Raw genomic sequence first — 18367 nt, forward strand, 5'->3', positions numbered from 1 at the left:
GCCTTCAGACTTCTGTTTATATATATCCTCTAAATTATGTTTTTGATCAACAAGCTAAATTTTTTCTGAGTCTGTAAGATCATGTAAATTTTTACATGATAATGCCGAAATTCTAGCCATAATCTGGTTTTCATTATTTTTTCTTAATTTTGCTAAAAAACTACTGTATTTCCGACAATACTTCCCAATTTCATATATTTAAGAAGTTCCCAATTATTGCAAAAAATATTCTCTTTATTAGATTTATGCCAATAAAAGGAAATTAAGTTATCAATCTTAGTGAGAACTTCGTTGTGTTGAAGAATTGAGGTGTTAAGTTTCCAATATGAGGATCTTTTACTTTGTGAGGGAGAGGATACAAAAGGAATACAGATAGAGATGGCTTTATGGTCAGAAAATGGTGAGGGAAGTATATCAGTCTTTATATTTGATAACTCTGCTGAGGTCAACCAAAAATCAAGTCGGGATTGTCTAAAAAGGGAATTAATGCTCCATGTGAATACTTTTTGCAAGGGATGGGTTTCTCGCCACACATCTACAACATAAAATGTTTGCATAAAGGATAATAAATACTCAGAATTAGTATTAGTAGATTGGGGGGGCCATCTATTCAAGGTACAATTCAAAACAACATTAAAATCGCCACCGAATATTAAGGAAGAATTTGGAAATTTAGATAACATATGACATACGTGTTTCTAATTTATGAAAAAATACCATATTATCTTTAGGTGAATTATACCCATATACATTAGCAGTAATGCAAGTCATATTTGCAAACTGAAAAGCAAGTATAATGTAGTGACCATTGATGTCACAATCAGTAGCCAGGATCTTTCCACCAAAATTATTTTTTAAAATACGAACTCCAGCAGTATATTCATTTCCGTGAGACATCCACATTTCTAACCCCCATTGTGATCTCCATAAATTGGCATCTTGTAAAGTTGAATGAGATTCTTGTATGAAACAAAGATCTGTGTTGAGACTTTTAAAATACAGAAAGACTGCTTTACACTTGAGAATGTTTCATAGCCCTCTACAATTTACAGAAATAACAGATAAGGACATAGAAGAATAAAAAACAGAACTATAGAAGAAAGAATTAGTTCTAAGAACAAGTATAGGGACTAAGTCACAGAGATAGAGAACCTAACCGGTCAGAACAAGTAATGGGTGGAGGTCAACAATCCCTTCATTAATCTATCTAGAGAACAAACAAACAATTGAAGAACAACAACTATAATTCCCCCTTTTAAAGGAGTTAAAATAATTTGCATTTTTTACTTAAATCGACGAAAGTCTGAAATAATCATATTTCTTTTTAAATGGATGTAAACAAAAAGGCTCAGGGAAGATGTAAAAAAAAAGAATGTCCAGGGAAGAAAAAAAAAAAAGCGCATCACCATCAGAAGTGGGTAACAGTATTTTTGGATCAAAGTGGAAGTTCCAGAATTCACTCACATATCAAAGTTCCAAGGTCAAGTCAGCGTAGCATCAGTCAATGCGGAATTCTGATCCGTTAACTTTTATACAAATGTTTTTATTGATTTTCCTTATGCAACAATTATACATACAACATTAATTCAGATTTACATACATATTCCACATCCTAACACATACCCACACAGACACACCCCTACATCAAAAATAAAATAATTAAAATAATAAGATTAAATAAAATAAATAATATAATAGTAATGCTAGTAATTATACAATTCCACCACTAATGAAACTTCAAAATAAGATAAAAAGGGCTGCCAAACCGCATAAAACTTTCCAGAGGAGCCTCGGTTGATCCGTTAACTTTTAAGCAGGAGGAAATATTTCCGTACCATCTACAAATGCTCGTCCGCCGATGAAAAAAGCCCTTTTGTTTTCTTTTCGGGCCTTTTCAACTATGGGCCAAAGCATCATCCTCCTCGCTCTGTTGGCTGGTGACAAGTCTTCCGTGATTTTCAGTCGGTTCTCAATCAGAAACTCAGCATCATTGGCGGCACGCCAGACAGCATCTCGGTAAAAACGCGAGGTGAATTGGAAGATGATTCCACGAGCTTTATTATTTGAATTAACATGGCCAAGTCTGTGTGCCACATCAACTACTTCAGGGAATTTATCTTTAAATTGTGGTAGAAGGCGTTGACACACGTTGATAACCTCCTGACGGACGTTTTCTCTTTCTTTCTCTGGAATTCCATGGATTCTCAGGTTCTATTTGCGTGTGTAGGCTTCTAAATGAGCAAGACGATTTTCTCACGATTTTCTCATGGCGTTAATTTCTTCTTTCTTTGCACGCGAGTCAATAGAATCAACTCTTTTTTTTCAAACTTTTAACCTCGCTGCAGATAAACTCAATGGTTCCCATCATTCCAGAAATTAATTCCATATTCCTGCAGATCTCCTCCTTCATGTCTTTAATCACCTGCGAGTTTTCGCCAATCAACTTTTCCAAACCGTCTGATCTGTTTTTCACCAACTGTGAGAGCTCGGAGAGTTGTATAATTATATTTTGTATATTATATTATATATTATATTGTACATTCTATTTCGATCTATGGCATTATATTTAGATCTATGGCAGTATAGGTTCCAAAGATGAAAGATGACCATTGTAACGTAGCCAATCACACACATGCTGAGCACATGAAAACAGTCTTTCGTCATTGCAACTCAGTTTCTGTACACTAACGAATGCTTTCATCTTCACACAGTGCAAACGTGATATAGTAAAGAGATTCGTTGAATAAAACGGGAGTCACTGACAAACGCGTCACTGATAAACTCTTGCTGTTTGATGGACAGCTGCAGCGCGCTGCTCAAACGATTGCAAAGGGAGCTTTCTTTGGTCGCTTTATTTATAGAATTTAATCACTGTTAAATAACAGATATAATAGATATTAGATATAATAGATAAATAGATATTTTCATCCTACTGAGAGAAACAACGCAAGTTGATGTTTAGTCACTGGTTTGATTTACTGACACACAGACAAAGAACATCTGACTACATGAATCATCACATTTCAGATCTGGCATTACATGAACACAGTTCACAGTACACAGGCTTATGTTACATGCGCGAATCGGTGGGCGTGGCTAAACAGGCAGTGATGAAGTGTCTCTTGATCTTCTTCTGCTGAGGCGGTGCTTCACTACACTCAGACGTCACAGCCTGGCACATTCTGAGATCGATCGTTTGCTGGGCTTGGTGTCTATAAAAGCTTTTCTTTGAATAACAAGGAAGTTTTCAGCCCTGAAACTTACGGTCGGAGCATTTCCATTGTGTTGTGGTGATTTCGTAGTGTTGTGGTTATTTCGTTGTGTTGTGGTGATTTCGTTGTGCTGTGGCTTGTTTCCGTTATGTTGTGGCTTGATTTCGTTGTGTTACACCTGTACATGAAAAATGCAAAGGAAAAACATTTCCATTTTTAGTACATCGTTGTCGTGTGAATATAACCTCAATAAATCTTCTTGTTAATATTAGGGGGCTTTGTCTCAATTTTTTTCATTTACATTTTGAGAGTATTATGACATCTTTTTGAGTTTGGGGAGATCAATTAGCTTGCTCTGAGGACAAACATGTTTACATTGCGTCTCCGCTAAGGTCATTACCTCTTACTCTCATGAGATGAGAGCAGCCTGGGGCTAATTAGGGCAGAAATAATTCACACGGACTAGAGCTCATTTGTTTTTGTCTCAGATTTGCCTTAATAAGACAGGCAAATGAGTCATTTTGTCAATGTTGTCTTTTTTTTTAGAGACAATTAGGTTGTTTGGGAGTCATTACATTGTTAATGAGTGTGTATTTCTCCCTTTGGGTTGTGATTTATTTATACAGTGTGGCACAGATGGGAATGCTTACAATTATATTTTCTTGAGACGAGGGAAAAAAAGATTGGATAGGGAAAGCTCTGGATTCGTGTGGATGTGGCCTTAAGGCCATTGCATACTCCGCAAATACAGAGAAAAAAGTTCTCGCTCCCAGGGTTGCGGTTTGGGAGTTCTCAGTCTTGTTCTCGACACATCATCTGAGCAGAATTTTTTTCTTGTGGGTGTCCAAGAACTATTGTGTGATTGGTCAGAAATTTTAAACGGGCAGGGTTAATGCGGAGAAACAGAAATGTTCGGCACCTGCTTTTCTCGTGAAGTATGGAATGTCCTGGCCAGAACGAACTTAGTTCTTGCGGCCCCCTCGAGAAAAAGAAACAAATTTTTTTGTTCTTGCAGAGTATGTACCAAGCTTTAGAGTGGCCTTTTATTGTGGTCAGCCTAAGGCACACCTGTGCAATTATCATGCTGTCTAATCAGCATCTTGATATGCCGCACATGTGAAGTGGCTGGATTATCTCGCCAAAGGAGAAGTGCTCACTAACAGATTTAGACAGATTTGTGAACAATATTTGAGAGAAATAGGCCTTTTGTGTACATAGAAAAAGTCTTAAATCTTTGAGTTCAGCTCACGAAAAATGGGGGCAAAAACAAAAGTGTTGTGTTTATAATTTTGTTCAGTGTAAGTTTTCATTAAAAATAAAATAAAATGTTCCCTAAAGAAAGTGACTGGGATAATAAATATAAAATGTTGCCTATTCAATAATTTTATTTGTTATTTTTGTCTTATCATGACACACCTGTGAACAATGATCAAACAATGAACCAATGACGGAACATGACACAAGAACACATGAGGGCATGGGAATCACATGAAAAACCAGGAAAACAAGAGAAGATGGCAAACTAAGAACATGAAACATAACCCAAAACACACTGTGACATATAGCTACTGCAAAAGGATTTTTTTTTAAACATCCTTTAGGGGTGTGATGAGACGCTTATCTCACGAGGCGAGACACCAGATTGGGTTGATCATAGATCAAGTGCAAACAATAAGTGCAACGATAATCAAAGTACTCAATATTCTGAATATTCAAAGTGCAAATAGAGACCAATTTTTTTCTTCAAGCATGATACAGAGCTAAGAGATGGTTAAAGGTGAACTATGTAGGATTTTTGCAGTAAAATATCCAGAAACCACTAGGCCAGTGTTATATATTTTGTTCAGTTGAGTACTTAGAATATCCCAAATGTTTTCAACTATTTGTAAATCGTGAGAAAATTGCTATTTTAACCAAGGAACCGGGACGTGTGAGCTATGCGTGTGAGGGAGTCGCCTGTCGATTGCGTCATATCTGCGTCACCCTCGGTCTCCGGTTTTATTCAGTGAAACACTTTACTCTCACTGCATTGTGAACAAGTGTCATAGCAGCCGCCGAGCGAACGTCATAACTTCCTTTTCAACACACTCAGATATGTCTAATACGATAAACAGAGTTGCGTTACCTCAAACTCATGACTGGAAAAGAGGAAGTGGCGCCGTCAACCGTGTCATAATAAAAGTCCCGCCAGCGACTATGCCATAATAACAGTCCCGCTCTTCAATCGCTCCTGCGGCCTTGCTCAGCTCCACAACACTCAGTCCTGCTCTGCTTCAGACTACAGTAATGTTAATAATCGCATCCATGAACATGATTTCTGCCTGAGTCCTATCCTCACTGTTTCCCACCGGCTGTGAGGTGAATACCACATGTCCCGAGATTCTGCGCTCAAACGTGCCGTCATCAAACTACGCCTTTGTTTTGAACAGGCGACCTCTAGTGGACGGAAAAGTTACATAGTGTAGCTTTAACTACACAGATAGCTTTCATATTGAGAGATATTCTCATGCCTCAGGGAACCGCTTTCAAACAGCGGTAACGTAGGCGTTTTAAAATAGACATTTGTCTGACACTTCTGTTGTGCAACGAATCCTCCGCCACAGCCCTGTCGGTCTTCGATTCGATTAGAACTACAAACACGGATAAAAAGTGTTAAAAAACTACAAACATGACAGATGTGTTAGTCCGACGGTTAAGAGAGATTTAGATTATGGGGCTTGAGTGATAAATTTACTCCCACGGCGTAAGAAAACTGATCGGGTCCCCCTGCTCAATGTGAACCTGCTCTCATCCTTGAAGAGAATGGGGCGCCATTGGCGGACTTGCCAATTCTGGTGTTCTCTGGCAAATGCCAATCGAACTGACGGTGCTGAGCTGTGAGCATAGGTCCCACTAGAGCAGTGGTACCCAACCTGGGGTCCATGCCCCCCTTAGGGGGACGCCAGAGTTCGTAGGGGGCTCGTCAGAGTTTATATGCTTTGAGGTCAAACATGGATACGAAAAACCTTTTCATATAGTTTCTAGGAATGCTTCAAATGGTTGGCCACTTATCCGAAAATGTTGACAATTACTTCCTTTGATTCTATACGTGGTCTCAAACCAATCACATTTTTATGAAGCAAAAGACTTGAGCTTGCTCACACCACCTGTGAGAACTGCGGCAAAAATGAAAAGATCAGCAGAAGCTGTGTCTCCGGGCTAGAGTACAATAATAATGCAGTGAAAAGGTGTTGTATAGTTCAAACAACTTTATTAAAAAAATCCAGAATCCTTCCACTCTCTTCTGAACTCTTTCCCTCACACGGTAGCGTGTTCTCCTCTTCAGATGAAGTGTTGCCAGTAGTAACGATGCACCATCTACCAACCATCAATCAGAACTGGCCAGTTCCATTTTTTTTTTTTTTTTTTTTTTTTTCGCCCGATCTCTCAGACTTGCACACAAAATGCATTGCAATCATTTCCCAAAATGTTATTTGTATGGATGTTAACAGTGGCCAGAGACGGGATACGCTGAAGACCGACGCAAAGAATTCCTGTGATGGCAAAGATGAATTTTCAGCATCATTACTTTAGTCAGTGCCAAACGATCCTTCAGAAATCTTTCTAATATGATGATTTGGTGCTCAAAAAACATTTATTAGGGGTTCAAGCATGAAATGCTGAAACCCTATTGTAATTGTAAGGATTCGTAAAACGCATCGTGCAGGCCAAACCGTAAGGCCTAGAGACTTGAAACCTGGCCAGATGGTAGGCCTCAACTTGGGGACAACCTATCAGAGTATGACCCCGAATGGCCCATAGGTGGCGCTACAGCAACCAAAAGTTCAAAATTGCTCATAACTCTTAGACCGATTGTCCCAGGATCAAGTGTCTTATATCGTTGGAGTCCGTGGCTCAAGTCGGACAAAATGGCTATCTCCGATTTTGATGTAGGCAGGGAAAGTTTTCTGCTATGTCGAATTTTGTCCAAAACCTACTTTTGCAAACTAGTCCCTGGTTTTTCGCCCGATCGGAACCAAACCAGTCTAGGACAATTCTCTGGACTCTTTAGATCAATAATTATCAAAAAAAGGTGAACTTTAGCATTTGAGTGGCTGTAACAGGGTCATTTAGAAAAGGGGCGTGGCAAAATACACTCAAAAGCCTATAAATCCCAAAGGAAAACTCAGAACTTCACAAAAATTGATGAGAATATGTGTCAGAACATGGTGAGGAAGCATGCAGAGTTTCATGGATATCGGACCATAGGTGGCGCTATAACTGGCAAAAAGCCTTCATTCTTATTAGGGGTTCAAGCATGAAATGCTGAAACCCTATTGTAATTGTAAGGATTCGTAAAACGCATCGTGCAGGCCAAACCGTAAGGCCTAGAGACTTGAAACCTGGCCAGATGGTAGGCCTCAACTTGGGGACAACCTATCAGAGTATGACCCCGAATGGCCCATAGGTGGCGCTACAGCAACCAAAAGTTCAAAATTGCTCATAACTCTTAGACCGATTGTCCCAGGATCAAGTGTCTTATATCGTTGGAGTCCGTGGCTCAAGTCGGACAAAATGGCTATCTCCGATTTTGATGTAGGCAGGGAAAGTTTTCTGCTATGTCGAATTTTGTCCAAAACCTACTTTTGCAAACTAGTCCCTGGTTTTTCGCCCGATCGGAACCAAACCAGTCTAGGACAATTCTCTGGACTCTTTAGATCAATAATTATCAAAAAAAGGTGAACTTTAGCATTTGAGTGGCTGTAACAGGGTCATTTAGAAAAGGGGCGTGGCAAAATACACTCAAAAGCCTATAAATCCCAAAGGAAAACTCAGAACTTCACAAAAATTGATGAGAATATGTGTCAGAACATGGTGAGGAAGCATGCAGAGTTTCATGGATATCGGACCATAGGTGGCGCTATAACTGGCAAAAAGCCTTCATTCTTATTAGGGGTTCAAGCATGAAATGCTGAAACCCTATTGTAATTGTAAGGATTCGTAAAACGCATCGTGCAGGCCAAACCGTAAGGCCTAGAGACTTGAAACCTGGCCAGATGGTAGGCCTCAACTTGGGGACAACCTGTCAGAGTATGACCCCGAATGGCCCATAGGTGGCGCTACAGCAACCAAAAGTTCAAAATTGCTCATAACTCTTAGACCGATTGTCCCAGGATCAAGTGTCTTATATCGTTGGAGTCCGTGGCTCAAGTCGGACAAAATGGCTATCTCCGATTTTGATGTAGGCAGGGAAAGTTTTCTGCTATGTCGAATTTTGTCCAAAACCTACTTTTGCAAACTAGTCCCTGGTTTTTCGCCCGATCGGAACCAAACCAGTCTAGGACAATTCTCTGGACTCTTTAGATCAATAATTATCAAAAAAAGGTGAACTTTAGCATTTGAGTGGCTGTAACAGGGTCATTTAGAAAAGGGGCGTGGCAAAATACACTCAAAAGCCTATAAATCCCAAAGGAAAACTCAGAACTTCACAAAAATTGATGAGAATATGTGTCAGAACATGGTGAGGAAGCATGCAGAGTTTCATGGATATCGGACCATAGGTGGCGCTATAACTGGCAAAAAGCCTTCATTCTTATTAGGGGTTCAAGCATGAAATGCTGAAACCCTATTGTAATTGTAAGGATTCGTAAAACGCATCGTGCAGGCCAAACCGTAAGGCCTAGAGACTTGAAACCTGGCCAGATGGTAGGCCTCAACTTGGGGACAACCTATCAGAGTATGACCCCGAATGGCCCATAGGTGGCGCTACAGCAACCAAAAGTTCAAAATTGCTCATAACTCTTAGACCGATTGTCCCAGGATCAAGTGTCTTATATCGTTGGAGTCCGTGGCTCAAGTCGGACAAAATGGCTATCTCCGATTTTGATGTAGGCAGGGAAAGTTTTCTGCTATGTCGAATTTTGTCCAAAACCTACTTTTGCAAACTAGTCCCTGGTTTTTCGCCCGATCGGAACCAAACCAGTCTAGGACAATTCTCTGGACTCTTTAGATCAATAATTATCAAAAAAAGGTGAACTTTAGCATTTGAGTGGCTGTAACAGGGTCATTTAGAAAAGGGGCGTGGCAAAATACACTCAAAAGCCTATAAATCCCAAAGGAAAACTCAGAACTTCACAAAAATTGATGAGAATATGTGTCAGAACATGGTGAGGAAGCATGCAGAGTTTCATGGATATCGGACCATAGGTGGCGCTATAACTGGCAAAAAGCCTTCATTCTTATTAGGGGTTCAAGCATGAAATGCTGAAACCCTATTGTAATTGTAAGGATTCGTAAAACGCATCGTGCAGGCCAAACCGTAAGGCCTAGAGACTTGAAACCTGGCCAGATGGTAGGCCTCAACTTGGGGACAACCTGTCAGAGTATGACCCCGAATGGCCCATAGGTGGCGCTACAGCAACCAAAAGTTCAAAATTGCTCATAACTCTTAGACCGATTGTCCCAGGATCAAGTGTCTTATATCGTTGGAATCCGTGGCTCAAGACGGACAAAATGGCTATCTCCGATTTTGATGCAGGCTGGGAAAGTTTTCTGCTATGTCGAATTTTGTCCAAAACCTACTTTTGCGAACTAGTCCCTGGTTTTTCGCCTGATCGGAACCAAACCAGTCTAGGACAATTCTCTGGACTCTTTAGATCAATAATTATCAAAAAAAGGTGAACTTTAGCATTTGAGTGGCTGTAACAGGGTCATTTAGAAAAGGGGCGTGGCAAAATACACTCAAAAGCCTATAAATCCCAAAGGAAAACTCAGAACTTCACAAAAATTGATGAGAATATGTGTCAGAACATGGTGAGGAAGCATGCAGAGTTTCATGGAGATCGGACCATAGGTGGCGCTATAACTGGCAAAAAGCCTTCATTCTTATTAGGGGTTCAAGCATGAAATGCTGAAACCCTATTGTAATTGTAAGGATTCGTAAAACGCATCGTGCTGGCCAAACCGTAAGGCCTAGAGACTTGAAACCTGGCCAGATGGTAGGCCTCAACTTGGGGACAACCTGTCAGAGTATGACCCCGAATGGCCCATAGGTGGCGCTACAGCAACCAAAAGTTCAAAATTGCTCATAACTCTTAGACCGATTGTCCCAGGATCAAGTGTCTTATATCGTTGGAATCCGTGGCTCAAGACGGACAAAATGGATATCTCCGATTTTGATGTAGGCTGGGAAAGTTTTCTGCTATGTCGAATTTTGTCCAAAACCTACTTTTGCGAACTAGTCCCTGGTTTTTCGCCCGATCGGAACCAAACCAGTCTAGGACAATTCTCTGGACTCTTTAGATCAATAATTATCAAAAAAAAGTTGAACTTTGGCATTTGAGTGGCTGTAACAGGGTCATTTAGAAAAGGGGCGTGGCAAAATACACTCAAAAGCCTATAAATCCCAAAGGAAAACTCAGAACTTCACAAAAATTGAGGAGCATATGTGTCAGAACATGGTGAGGAAGCATGCAGAGTTTCATGGAGATCGGACCATAGGTGGCGCTATAACTGGCAAAAAGCCTTCATTCTTATTAGGGGTTCAAGCATGAAATGCTGAAACCCTATTGTAATTGTAAGGATTCGTAAAACGCATCGTGCAGGCCAAACCGTAAGGCCTAGAGACTTGAAACCTGGCCAGATGGTAGGCCTCAACTTGGGGACAACCTATCAGAGTATGACCCCGAATGGCCCATAGGTGGCGCTACAGCAACCAAAAGTTCAAAATTGCTCATAACTCTTAGACCGATTGTCCCAGGATCAAGTGTCTTATATCGTTGGAATCCGTGGCTCAAGCCGGACAAAATGGCCACCTCCAATTTGCTCTTCCTTTAGGTGCCAATTTCGAGTAAATTGCATTTTTTTAAAAAACATATTTTTGCTGACTTGTCCTAGGTTTTTGGCCCGATTGGAACCAAACCACTGCAAGACTATTCTCTGGAGTCGGACAATCAATAATCATCCAAAAAATTCAAAATTTCAATTAACGGTCGATAAGGGGAACCAAAATCTTTGATGGCACCAGGGCCATTTTTACTAAAATGGTTATAAATTGTGAACGGAAAGAGATTTTTTTGCTAAACTTGGGATACATCTTCGTGAGCTCATTCTGAGATCACTTGAAAAAAATCGCAACGATTGGCCACTAGGTGGCACTATAAAACGGTTATAACTTGTGAAAGGAAAGGGATATTTTCGCAAAACTTGGTACACATGTTCATGAGCTCATTCTGAGGTCACGTGAAAAAAAATCATGACAATTGGACACTTAGTGGCGCTATAAAATGGTTATAACTTGTGAACGGAAAGAGATATTTTCGCTAAACTTGGGACACATGTTCATAAGCTCAATTTGAGTTGACATGAAAAGAATCGTGACAATTGGCCACTTGGTGGCGCTATAACAGTGAAAGAAATCATGAAAATAGCTATAAGCGCACCCAACCGTTAGTCTACTGAAAATTGGCATGCAGTGTCTTTGTCCAGGGTGCCATGATAGTCTATGAGAACATTGGTGTATCTCAAAAAACTCAGTATACGTCATTGGCACAATGCCTTGAAGGAGCCTTAGAAGTTTCAAACCCGTGTTTTTTTCACAGGAGTGACCTCCTAAGAATCCTTGCCGAGTCCAACAATACCAAACATGCCAGGTTTTGCCTTATGGTTTTTGTAAGTGTCATTTAGAGCTTTAAAAAATTGTGGTTATCTTCAAAGCTGTTAGTCTGATCGAGACAACAACAAAAAAACAAAGGAAATTTGTAAACATAGGTAAATAGCTAAACAATAACGCGAAAATGTTAAAATTATGATAGGAACTGACAAAAAAATTAATTAAATCCAATCAATTTCACCCATGGATCATTTTGATGCTCTCACATGTTTGAAACGAACAATGATGGATTGTGATGAAATTTGTTCTGAATTGGGACTGGCGAATCCCCGTCCATACTGTCAATGACCGTTCGCAAAGACCCGCCCACTTTAGTTACTGTTGCTATGCAGAGGTGTCAAGTAACGAAGTACAAATACTTCGTTACCTTACTTAAGTAGAAATTTTGAGTATCTATACTTTACTGGAGTAATTATTTTTCAGCCTACTTTTTACTTCTACTCCCTACATTTTCAAGCAATTATCTGTACTTTCTACTCCTTACATTTTAAAAATAGCCTCGTTACTTCTATTCCATTTCGGCATGTTTTCATTCCGGCTTGTCATAAAAAAAAAAAAAACTATCTAGATAAATCGCGCCATCCGGACAGAGTGAATTTGATTGTGGTTGGATGAGAAGGATAAACATAAACCATTCCGACACCCTATTGGGTTGTACGCGATCAATCACGCCTGCACCTGCACAAATCACACACCATGCTGCCAGATAGGGCGGGTTCTCGCCGACGAGCACGCACTTTCAGCCAATCAGCGATCAGCAGGCAGACGTGCTCAGCCTCATTCATGACTTTAGCCGGGTTTTTAGCGCGATGACTCGTTAGGGTGACCACCTGTCCCGCTTTGCGTTGTACCGCACAGCATTTTCACCCCTTGTCCCGCATGTCGCATATTGAGAAAATGTCCCGCATTTTCAGTAGTCTGTTGATTTTTAATGATCATATTGAGAAAACATGCATGCGTTCTTTTGCCTTTTTAAGATAGCATTTTATTTATTATTTTTGCGGCATAGTTTTTCATTTTTAACAGCGCTTCGTCAAAAGTAACATCCCGCATTACACAAATACAAAAGCCGTTTTTTAAACCATATCCAATGGTTGAAAAGAAAGGAGTAAACAGAGTCACTAGTAGGTTGTGACGCCTGTCAATCAAAATGTGGAGCGGTGATTCGTTCCATGTGTTCCCTGTCAGAAAACGAATGGATAGTTCTGTATATAAATTATATATATATATATATATATATATATATATATATATATATATATATATATAATTTAATTTAATTATTTAATATATATAAATACTTTTTTTATATTAATCAATTAATATATAAGATTGACTAATTAAATGTTGTTTTATTTGTTTCATTATTTATTTAGTTGGATTTTAGTTGCACTTGGTCAGAACTGTTTCCAAAGTAGTTATCTGCATGATGCCTGCTGCCTTTGGGCTCAGTGATGTTGAATTTAAGATTATACAACAGTTTCAGGTTATGTTTTAGTGTTGGTAACATGTCCCACATTGTCCCACGCAAACTTAGTAATCGTCCCACATTTGGTTTGTTTGATGGTGGTCACCCTATGACTCGTAGCTGTATATTCCAGTGATCGCTATGCCAGTGGCATAAATACACAGTAAGTTGTATCTACAGTAAAGAGTGGGAGAGTGACTCAACTCTCAAACGTGAATTACACCTGTGACACGAAGACTCTTTATAAATATAACCATGACTCCTGTCCATCATCATACACACTTAGGACATCTGCAACTAGCAACCCCGACAGCTGCTGAAAGAGGTTTAAATCAACGATTAATCCGTTTTGACTGTGCTAAGTGCATGTGCCATGTACTTCACGAAAGACATACTGTAGTTTTGTCAAAGCAAAGTGCAACACAAAGGTAAGCGCATTGTTGTTATTTATTTGTTGACGGATTATTGTAGCCTACAGTATAAATGAATTACGCATTTTGACATTGGTGTGTGCATTAACGTGTGAAATGCCTGTTAATTACATAGCTTTTTCCAATCTCTATATTGGGCACTTTTTGCACGTAAATTGGCTTCTTACTGTTGACATTGAAAATCTTGTGTTTTTCTAAGGGATTGCTGTTTTGACAGTTTCTACCTGGACATATAGTCATATTTGAACCGTTTTACTGGGAATTTTTTTTTTTTAATCATCAATGTTATGCTTTCAGGAGATAAAATGGTAACTTACTTATCAACATTGATTGGTATGTCAATAAAATAATATCAAATTATTTTGGCAGTTAAAGTTTTTTTTTTTTTTTCTTGGAGTGACTAGTTGCCTATATGTATTGTAAGAGGTGCAAAATTCAATAATCAATATCAAAATATCAAAATCAATAACCAGGCATGTTATCAATAACCATTTTCTTTAAAAAATATAAATGTACATTTGGTGAGGTTTTTGGGCTGGAAATTGTTGACCCAATCTGGCCACACTGATCACACATTCAAATAATGGTTATTGATAACATGCCTCTGAATTTTGAGAATTTTTAAAGGGATACTTCACCCAAAAATGAAAATTCTGTCATCATTTACTCACCCTCAAGTTGTTCCAAACCTGTATGAGTTTTTGTTCTGAAGATATTTTGAAGAATGTTTGTAACCAAGCAGATAGAGCAACCATTGACTGCCATAGTAGGGGGAAAATGCTATGGCAGTCAATGGTTGCATATAATCTGCTTGGTTACAAAAATTCTTCAATCTTCAGAACAAAGAAACTCATACAGGTTTGGAACAATTTGAGTAAATTATGACAGAATTTTCATTTTTGGGTGAGCCACCCCTTTAATGGCATTTTTTCCCCTTACATTACTTTTACTTTTATACTTTAAGTAGTTTTGAAACCAGTTACTTTTACACTTCTACTTGAGTAAAAAGCTTGAGTTGATACTTCAACTTCTACAGAAGTCTTTTTAAACCCCAGTATCTATACTTCTACCTGAGTAATGAATGCGAATACTTTTGACACCTCTGTTGCTATGTCTGACAAGCGACGCCACTCTCACACCACACCAAGTTCTCACGCATTGAAAAATACATTGCGGATCAGAGAAAAGACTGCGTGCTGACAGACAAGTACTTTTGATATGAAACAAAGTCTCACCTTTCAAATGTAGTCAATTTTTAGAGACATTTAAACAATAAATACCATTTTGTGACTCTTTAATGTGTCTGATAGATTGCTGTAGACTCGAGGCTCAGTAAAAGCTGCTTGTGAACCGATCATCTCTTCCTTCTAGTTAATTTATATCATTAAAATAAACATGAATGAACATAAAAGGAATGTAGTTTTAAAGTGCTAAGACGTCAGTACACTTTGTTTTTCAAATTTAATTCCTCCTATGTTAATCTACTAACTTTCCTGACTGCTTTGTTGGACAAAATGGCGGATTATGATTAGTCAGATCGCCTGTCAATCAAACTCCCTCCACATATATACAGTATGGGCACACTTTGAGTACTACTAATAAAAGTGGTGGAGATCAGGCAAGACTATAAGAAGACTCAGGCAAAAGGTGCTATAACTGTAAAAACCCTTTAAAATCATATATTTCCTATGGTAAACTGCCTGTATAGGCTGTAAATTGACTTTTTCATCTATGATGGCAGTTGTTAAATGCTTGCTAAATAAAACTTAATGTCTTTTGATGCTTGTGTGCTTAAAGGCCTTAACTGCTTGAACCCCGATAAATGCTGCTTGCAGCTTTAATTATTATTATCACTGTTGAAAAAGGTTGTGCTGCTTAATATTTTTTGTGGAAACCATGATATAGGTTTTTTCAGATTACTTTGATTAATACAAATATAAAAACAAACATCTTAAACATATTTATTTATTCATTAATTTCATAATATAAATTAAATAAAGCAATTGCTTCAGAAAGATTTTTGTTAGATTTTTCACACTTTTTATAATGCCATCTTTGCATTATCCCACATGGGACATTGTATTGTTGTTACAAAAATTAACACAAAAACATACTAATTAGTGACACTTAAGGCAATTAATTATACCATAATCTCACATTAGTGAAGCAAACACCACTAATGAATGTCTTTTCTCTTAAGACTATTTAGATACCAGAGATTCTTTCCTGTTTAATGACACCTCTGGAGGAAAAATTGGACAATATATTGCCCAAAATGATTACCAAGTTAACATTCAGGATTCGCAGTGATCCGGGAAGTCTGTGAAGCTACGGCAAAAACTGCAGGGAAGACAGCAGTGTGGTCTGCATTATCCACAAGCCATCACAACGTTGTTGCATGTATGTATATGAATAAGACAATCATTGTAACATGTTATGTTTATATTTTCATTCTTGTTGCCAAATTTGATAAAGGCTTAAGTCATCATATAACATGGATGTTTAAGGTAAATTGTAAAGCCCAAGCTGTTTGTGACTGTTTCTCACAGGTATCTGGTTTCTCGTCCACTGAAAGCAAAGCACACCACAATCAAGCTAAAGGAAAGACGGCCATGCAGAATGCCAGCAATTCTGCCCCCAACAACTCCATCATTCAGCCTGCAGGATTTTACATTGTTGCCTTGAGTTCAGTGCCGTACAATAATATCTATGTCATGTTCCTCACTGTGCTCTATGTGATCACAGTCATATGCAATGTCTTTCTGATCATCATTATTTTCTATGACCGCCGACTGCATGTCCCAAAGTTCATGGCTGTTGGTAATCTGGCTTTGGTTGATCTTATTCTCAGCACTTCTCTTTTGCCTGGCATGATAAAGATTTACATTATTCTGGACAATTTTGTTCCATTCAAACTGTGCCTTGTGCAAATGTACACTTACTATACTTTCTTATCCCTCGAGTCATTATCCATATGTATTCTCTCTTATGACAGATTCATTGCTATCTGCTTGCCTTTAAGACAGGAGTCTATAAACACAAACACCAGAATCGCTTACATAATCGGTGCAGCTTGGTTCTTTTGTCTTACTTCAGTACTCTACAGCACTTCTTCAATCCCAACCCTCTCATTTTGTGGATCTCTTAGGGTCAACAGCTATTTTTGTGATTATACTCCTGTTTTAAGACTTGCTTGCAGTGATACGACGCACCAGTGGAATTTTTCCACTGCTTTAACTATACTGTTCACAGTTACACCTTTGATTTTTATTTTCTTGACGTACATGGGTATATTAATTGCTGTATTCAAAATGAAAAATAATCAAAGCCGTTATAAGGCACTGGCCACATGCACCGAACACCTATTGTTAGTGGCCATATTTTACATTCCAATTTTAATTATCTTCAATCTTGGATTTTCTGGAATAATTATAAACCCAAATGTAAGAACAGTGTGCTTGTCTTTGTCGTCCCTCATCACACCTTGCGTGAATCCCATCATTTACTCATTGAAAACTAAAGAGATTCGAAGCAGGATTTATTCTTTGTTAACCCGCAGACTGTCTGTTTATCCTTTAAAAAATGCACATTAATTAAAGTTATTCTGGAGGCTTTCTGTGATGATTTATGTATTATTTTCTTGTCATTTTAAAATGCATTGTTTGTTTTTTTTTAATCTCCAATTCTATTTTTGCTCTGCAAGTAACTTATAAAAATGAATTTACTTGATTAACTTGCAACATTTAATAGTCATAGAGAGCACATCTCCATGTTTTCTGTCATTGTGCAAGATTTCTATACTGTTTGCTTTTGACATTCAAAGATTCTTTAAATAATGCAAATTCTTGTTCATAAATAAATTAAGAATGGATGGACAGAAAGAATATATAATAAGGGTGATAACAACGCTTTATATTCACAAAAAAGCTGCCAATAATGCGAGTGCAGTGTTCATCTGATTAAAACTGTGGCTTTTGATTGGTCATGTTATTCCTCAGCAGCTTTATTTAAATATATATATATATATATATATATATATATATATATATATATATATATATATATATATATATATATATATATATATATATGTGTATTTTTTTTTTTTTTTTACAACCAGGGCTGCAAACTCGCACAATTGACACTGTTCTCTCTCGCGCCACACATCCACATCCATTTTACAGCCATTATTGCGCATCAGTTCAAGCCTTATAGATTCAAGTCTTCTCGTTCAAGTCTTATAGAAATACAGAAGGGGAGAGCGGGGCACAACCTAACAGTTTTTGACTTTCTCAGTTTGTGTAAATTCACTTGGGGTTCAGATTATTTATTTTTTCCCACATTAATTTCACACGTCTAGTACAATTATGTGGTTTTGTTTCATTAATACAGTGTATACTTTTTTTCTTGATATACACCGAAAGAATGGAAGTGAAATGTGACAGCGTGCCCCATAGGTCGGGTACACTGTAACATGTGAGGGGCACATTGTAGGCTAACATGACCATATGACAGCTTACAATGTTATCTGATCTAATAAAAAAATTATACAAGACAAACTAAAATATTTTGTCAATAAAATACAATTATCAACTTTTTCATATAA

General features: G+C 38.2%; 1 protein-coding gene across 1 annotated transcript; it reads left to right on the top strand.

The window, feature by feature from the left end:
• Window positions 1-16373: 16373 nt before the first annotated feature.
• LOC307118710 (olfactory receptor 1M1-like) lies at window positions 16374-17354 on the top strand (the record flags this gene model as incomplete). Its single annotated transcript, XM_079804432.1, has 1 exon — window positions 16374-17354. One exon carries the CDS (start codon window positions 16374-16376, stop codon window positions 17352-17354), a length of 981 nt encoding a protein of 326 aa, XP_079660558.1.
• Between the last annotated feature and the right edge of the window lie 1013 nt (window positions 17355-18367).

This window comes from Gobio gobio (assembly GCF_949357685.1).
Source record: "Gobio gobio genome assembly, chromosome: 22".
In the NCBI taxonomy this organism is placed as follows: Eukaryota; Metazoa; Chordata; class Actinopteri; order Cypriniformes; family Gobionidae; genus Gobio; species Gobio gobio.